Below are 6,879 nucleotides of genomic sequence, written 5' to 3' on the forward strand. Positions count from 1 at the left end.
TTGGTGTCGTCAGCAAATTTACTGATGATGGACTCAATGCCCTCATCCAGATCATCAATAAAGATGTTAAAGAGCACAGGGCCCAGCACTGATCCTTGGGGCACACCACTAGTGCCTGGCTGCCAGCTGGATGTGGCACCATTCACCACCACTCTCTGGGCTCAGCCATCCAGCCAGATGGGAACAGGGTCAGGTGACCTTGAGACAGCCTTAAGCTGCCTATAGAATACTTCATCAATATCGTCATCCTGGTTGGGTGGTCTAGAACAGACTCCAACCAGGATGTCTGCCCTGCTGGTCTTCCCTCTAATTCTTACCCACAAGCACTCATCCCTGATCTCCAGCTCAATGGCATTTAGTGCCTCCCTGATGTACAGGGCCACCTCTCCACCCCTTCTTCCTTGCCTGTCTCTCCTGAAGAGCCTATAGCCATCAATTGCAGCACTCCAGTCATGTGAGTCGTCCCACCACGTCTCTGTGATGGCAACTACATCATAACTTTCCTGCTGCAGCAAGGCTTCCAGCTCCTCTTGTTTGTTGCCCATGCTTCATGCATTATAGTTTCATAGTTTCATAGTTTCATTCAGGGTTGGAAGGGACCACAAGGATCATCTAGTTCCAACCCCCCTGCCATGGGCAGGGACACCCCACACTAGATCAGCCTGGCCAGAGCCTTATCCAGCCTACTCTTAAACACCCCCAGGGATGGGCCCTCAACCACCTCCCTGGACAACCCATTCCAGGGTCCCATCACTCTCATGGGGAAGAACCTCCTCCTCACATCTAGCCTGAATCTCCCCACCTCTAGCTTCATTCCATTCCCCCTAGTCCTATCACAAGTCCTAGTCCTATCACATTAGTGTACATGCACTTCAGCTGGGCTGCTGGTTTCACCCCTGACTCCAGCTTACCACCCTCAGACTCCTGTTTGGGAGGACTGGTTCCAGCCCCTTCCCCCTTCCAACCTAGTTTAAAGCCCTGTCAATAAGACCTGACAATTCCCTTCCTAGAATCTTTTTCCCTTTGAGGGATAAGCCATTCTCATACACTCTGATCTTTCCCCTCCTCTGGGACAGGATGTACTCCATCCTGCCTTTTTCATTTTCATTCACAACATTCCTGCCCACAGTGGCCAAATGTTGGGAGCATTTGTTCCCAGGCCCAGGAATGGGTCTGGAGCTGTGTGTCCAGTTCAGGAAGGTGTGGTAGATTAAAATTACCCCCTCCCAGCTAATCTGGAGAACTACCTCCCAAAATAAAATTGCCAGACCAGTTCAGTTAGGGATGGAAGCAAATGAAGGTGTATTTCCAAGCAAACTTAAATTTAGAGATACAAAATGCAATGAATATGTACCAAATATACAATGTTTATGAATTGTAAATATATGTAAATAACACAAGGATCCCCCTGGAAATAAACCCAGGGGGTTACCAATAGCTTCCACCTCTCTGCCCACTTCCACTATGTAAAAGGGAAAAGAGAAGAGCAGAGAGTAGCTGTTAGCTACTTAGCCACAAGAAGAATGCAGCCAAGGTCAGCAACAGCCAAGCAAAAGCCACCAGCTAGTATCATCCAGAGCAAAGGATAGAAAAAGAGACAGAAATATTTTATACAACTAACTTTATGTTAGTTATCAGACCAAAGGGATTATCACAGTATCACAGTATCACTTAGGTTGGAAAGGACCTCGAGGATCATCGAGTCCAACCTAGAAACACAGTATCGTTGTATCATAGTATCAGTCATGGTTGGAAGGGACCACAAGGATCATCCAGTTCCAACCCCCGCTGCCATGGGCAGGGACACCCCACACTAGATCGCCAGAGCCTCATCCAGCCTGGGCTTAAACACCTCCAGGGACAGGGCCTCGACCACCTCCCTGGACAACACATTCCAGGGTTTCACCACTCTCACAGTGAAGAATCTCCTCCTCACATCCAGCCTGAATCTCCCCACCTCCAGCTTCATTCCATTCCCCCTAGTTCTATCACTACCTGAGATCCTGAGCAGTCCCTCCCCAGCCTTCCTGTAGGCCCCCTTCAGATACTGGAAGGCCATGAGGTCACCTCGGAGCCTTCTCTTCTCCAGACTGAACAGCCCCAACTCCTTCAGTTTGTCCTCGTAGGAGAGGTGCTCCAGTCCTCTGATCATCCTTGTGGCCCTTCTCTGGACACCTTCCAGCACCTCCAGATCCCTCTTGTAATAGAGGCTCCAGAACTGGAGGCAGTACAACAGGTGGGGTCTCACCAGAGCTGAGTAGAGGGGGAGGATCACCTCCCTTGACCTGCTGGCCACACTTCTCCTGATGCAGCCCAGGATCTGATTGGCTTTGTGGGCTGCAAGTGCACACTGAGATCTCATGTTGAGCTTTTTGTCCACCAGCACCCCCAAGTCTCTCTCCTCAGGGCTGCTTTCCAGCCAGTTACTTTCCAGCCTGGATTTGTGCCTGGGGTTGCCTCAACCCAGATGCAGGACCCTACACTTGCTCTTATTGAACTTCATGAGGTTGGCTTGTGCCCACCTCTCCAGCCTGTTAAGGTCCCTCTGGATGGCCTCCCTTCCCTCCAGTGTGTCTGCTGCACCACACAGCTTGGTGTCATCAGCAAACTTGACACTGTCCATGTCACCCACAAAGATGTTGAACAAGACAGGTCCCAGGACTGATCCCTGAGGGACTCTGCTTGTCCCTGGCCTCCACTGAGACATGGACCCATTGACAGCCACTCTTTGGGTGTGACCATCAAGCCAGTTCCTTATCCACCTAGTGGTCACCCATCAAACCCATGTGTCAGCAGTTTGGAGACCAGGATGTGGGGCGGGACAGTGTCAAAGGCTTTGCTCAGGTCCAGGTAAATGACATCAGTTGCTCTCCCCTCATCTATTAATTTCGTCACCTGGTCACAGAAGGCCACTAGATTGGTCAGGCAGGATTTGCCCTTGGCAAAGCCATGCTGACTGTTCTAATTTACCTCTTCACTATTCTTCTGAGCCAGTAGTGCCTCCAGAAGGATCTGCTCCATGACCTTTCCGGGCACAGAGGTGAGACTGACTGGCCTGGAGTTCCCTGGTTCCTCCTTCTTACCCTTTTTGCAAATGGGGGTGATGTTTCCCCTGTTCCAGTCTGTGGGGACTGCCTCAGACTGCCACGACTTTTGGAATAGAATAGAGAGGCATTTAGCAACCTCCTCTGCCAGTTCTCTCAGTACCCGTGGGTGTATCCCGTCAGGTCCCATGGACTTGAACACTTTCAGGTTCTTCAGGTGATCACAAACCTGATCTGCACTTACAATGGGCAGTTCTTCCTCCCCGTCCCTGGCATTGAACAGAGAATATCAGATCTTCACCTGCCCAGCTGCATCATTTAGCAGTGTTTCTCTTCCCTGCTTTTTCCTACCTCCAAGGAAAGCTTGTCCATCTGGGAAAGAACCCTTCAAGCAGGCACCAAATCCATCAACCTTCCTGTGGCCTTTCAGCTGAGCAGACAGAATTGGCCTCACCATGAGCTCCCAAAGCTGTTGGCCTTGCAGCTTCTCAGATAGACACCACCAAGCCCTGTGTCTGCCCTGTCATGTCATGGACTCAGGCAGCAGAGACCTAGCAACCAAACTATGAGCCCCTTGGAGTAAGCCCAGGCCCTTTGGCAGAGGGCATCTCACAGTCACTGTGCCAGCCAGGTACCTTCTGCTGGCCTGGCAGAGACAATTTCAGATGGGAACTCAAAAGCACATCTGCCATCCATCAGCCAAGGGCTGCCCTGTCAGCTCCTGCTGTCAGAATCGACCTCACAGTCCCTCTCCCACCCATGGTGCTGCTGTTGGTCAATCCCCTCCTGATGCCGAATTGACCTCACAGCCTCTTCACAGCCTTTAGGTTCCTACTGAATGGTGAATTCCTGAGACACAACTGACCACAAGATCCCATAACCAATCACCACCCTCTTGCGGCCAGACCCTGAGCAGATCAGAGGTTCAGGGAGGTGATCATCCCCCTGTACTCAGCACTGGAGGGGCCACACCTTAAGTGTTGTGTGCAGTTCTGGGCCTCTCACTAAAGGAAAGACATTGAGGTTCTGAAATGTGTCCAGAGAAGGGTAATGAGGCTTGAGAAGGGCCTGGAGCACATGGCCTATGAAGGTCATCTGAGGGAGCTGGAGTTGTTCAGTCAGGAGAAGAGGTTGAGGGGAAACCTCATTGCTGTCTACAGCTTGCTGAAGGGAGGTTGGAGCAAGGAGGGGGCAGCCTCTTCTCATTGGTGACAAGGGGCATGGCTTCAAGCTGTACCAGGCAGCACTCGATGTGTTCTCAAACATTGGAGTGGTCTGCCCTGCACAGGCAAATTCACCATCCTTGGAGGTCTTCAAGCAGGTTGTGGATCTGCTGCTCGGTGACATGATTTTGTGCTGACCCTTCAGTGCTGGGTTAAGGGCTGGACTGGATGAGCTTTGACATCTCTTCCAACCAGTTTGTTATGAAGGCAAAAATGGTGAATTTATTGCAATACCATAACATGTCAGGTTTGAACATGGGCTAGGACAAACTGGAGGAATGACCCAAAATGTGCAAACTGTCGGTGGAACAAAGTAAAAATCTCCCATGGACACCCAGGATATGTATTCCCCATGGGAGACTTTCCAGGCTGCCAAGCTGCTTTTGTGTGGAGAGGGAGAGAAGTGAGCAAAGACAGCAGGCAAACAGGCAGCCAACAGGCCAGCAAGCCTCTCTCCATAGCAGAACTCCATTTATGCCCCTGCCAGTCTGAGCTGGGCTCAGTTTTTGAAAGAACTGGAAGAGTGAGTCCCAGACTGAGGGGCACCAGCAAGCTTGGCTCAAGGTCTATCAGGGCTCTGCTGCGGGAAGGGGGGGGGCGGGGGGGAGGGGCAGTTTGCACCTGCCACACACAGATGGATTCTGGGATTCTGGGCTTGATCCAGCAGCTGGCTTCCCACCAACAACCTCATGCATTCCTTCAGTCCATCCATCATCAGTCTGGCTCTAAAGAGACTATGGAAGCCCATGGCAAAGCCCTGGCTAAGGTCCAGACACAAAATATCCCCTTCCTGCCCCTCCCCATACGGGTTCAGTGATCCCTCTCTCCTCCTGCAAGGCCCTGTTGCAAGGAAGTTTGACCTCTCACCTTCCCAGGGACTGGAATTTGCCACATGCTCCTTCTTGGCCTTCTTGAAGATGCCTTTTCCAAGGACCCAAGACTTCTCTGATGGCTCTGTGCATATTTCAAGGCACAGTCCAGAAAGAGTAACATGGACAGACAAGGACATTTGCAATGAGCCTGTGCAAAGCACCTGAGATGCATTGAGGCAGAGAGGACCTTCAGCACTGCCCTGGAGGAACAACCTCTTGAAAAAAATATATTACTCAAAGGCTCTTTATTTTGTTTAAACAAACAAGGAACAGAGGTCCTGTTACACAAACTCTTAGTTAGAAAAGCAGAGTGAATTAGGAAGGGGATGGTGGTGTTAAAACCAGTAAAAATCCACCCTCACCACTAAACACCTGAGAAGCCAGGCTGGGCCTGCAGTGAGTGACACCAGAACTGCTCTGCAGGAGAAGACAAAGAGTTTATTGTTTCTGAAGGCATCTAGTGATCAGTTTGCTCAGGGCAACCTTCAGCTCCTGGTTCCTCAGGCTGTAGATGAGAGGGTTCACTGCTGGAGGCACCACAGAGTACAGAACTGCCACCACCAGATCCAGGGACGGGGAGGAGATGGAATGGGGCTTCATGTAGGCAAAGATGCCAGTGCTTATAAACAGGGAGACCACAGCCAGGTGAGGCAGGCAGGTGGCAAAGGCTTTGTGGCGTCCCTGCTGAGAGGGGATCCTCAGCACAGCTCTGAAGATCTGCACGTAGGACACCACAATGAACACAAAACCTCCCACAAACGAAAAAGTACTAAAAGCAAGGAGCCAAACTTCCCTGAGGTAGGATGTGGAGCAGGAGAGCTTGAGGATCTGGGGGATTTCACAGAAAAACTGGTCCACAGCACTGCCCTGGCAGAGGGGCAGTGAAAATGTACCGGCCGTGTGCAGCACAGGATTGAGAACGCCACAGGCCCAGGCAGCTGCTGCCAGGTGGACACAGACTCTGCTGCCCAGGAGGGTCTCATAGTGCAGGGGTCTGCAAATGGCAGCGTAGCGATCGTAGGACATGATGGTGAGGAGATAAAACTCTCCTGAAAGAAAAATGGTAAAGAAAAATACTTGAGAAGCACATCCTGCATAGGAGATGTCCCTGGTGTCCCAGAGGAAAATGACCATGGATTTGGGGACAGTAGTGGAGATGGCACCCAGGTCAATGAGGGAGAGGTTCAGGAGAAAGAAATACATGGGGGTGTGCAGATGCTGGTCACAGGCTATGGTGGTGATGATGAGGCTGTTACCCAGCAGGGCAGCCAGGTAGATGGCCAGGAAGAGCCAGAAGTGCAGGAGCTGCAGCTGCCAAGTGTCTGTGAATGCCAGGAGGAGGAAGTGGGTGATGGAGCTGCTGTTGGACATTGTCTGGTTCTGGGCATGGAAGGCTGTTGAAAGAGAAGGCATCACACAGGTTAGGACATCATTCCCTCAGACAATTCCATGGCTATTTCCCAGAAAATCCTCTCAAAATTACTTCTCTTTCCTTGGAGGAACTTTGTGCACTCCCAGCTTCACAGCCTTGCAGTCATCCCAGCAGAAGGCAGCTGTCATGTCCTGTGACTCTGATGGTGCAGATGGGAAGCTCTGCTCTGGAGCATCTCCTCCTCCTGCTCCTCTGTAGAAGAGAGATCCCAGAGGCTGTGGGATGTGGCAGCTTTACAAGCTCCAGGAACTGCAAATCCCTTGTCCTGCAGCAGAGACTCAGCATGTCCAGGGCTGTGAAAGGTTGCT

General features: G+C 51.3%; 1 protein-coding gene across 1 annotated transcript; it reads right to left on the bottom strand.

Moving 5' to 3' along the window:
• Positions 1-5,577: 5,577 nt before the first annotated feature.
• On the bottom strand, positions 5,578-6,510 carry LOC137458780 (olfactory receptor 14J1-like). The gene has a single exon (XM_068170048.1). The coding sequence runs from the start codon at positions 6,508-6,510 to the stop codon at positions 5,578-5,580; it is 933 nt and encodes a 310-aa protein (XP_068026149.1).
• Between the last annotated feature and the right edge of the window lie 369 nt (positions 6,511-6,879).

Source organism: Melanerpes formicivorus, unplaced genomic scaffold (assembly GCF_026170545.1).
Source record: "Melanerpes formicivorus ecotype bairdi unplaced genomic scaffold, bMelFor1.0.p_v2 SCAF_277, whole genome shotgun sequence".
In the NCBI taxonomy this organism is placed as follows: Eukaryota; Metazoa; Chordata; class Aves; order Piciformes; family Picidae; genus Melanerpes; species Melanerpes formicivorus.

What these genes read in the sequence shown, in the direction of transcription:
- LOC137458780 (XM_068170048.1), bottom strand. Translation starts at nt 6,510, where the DNA reads ATGTCCAACAGCAGCTCCATCACCCACTTCCTCCTCCTGGCATTCACA.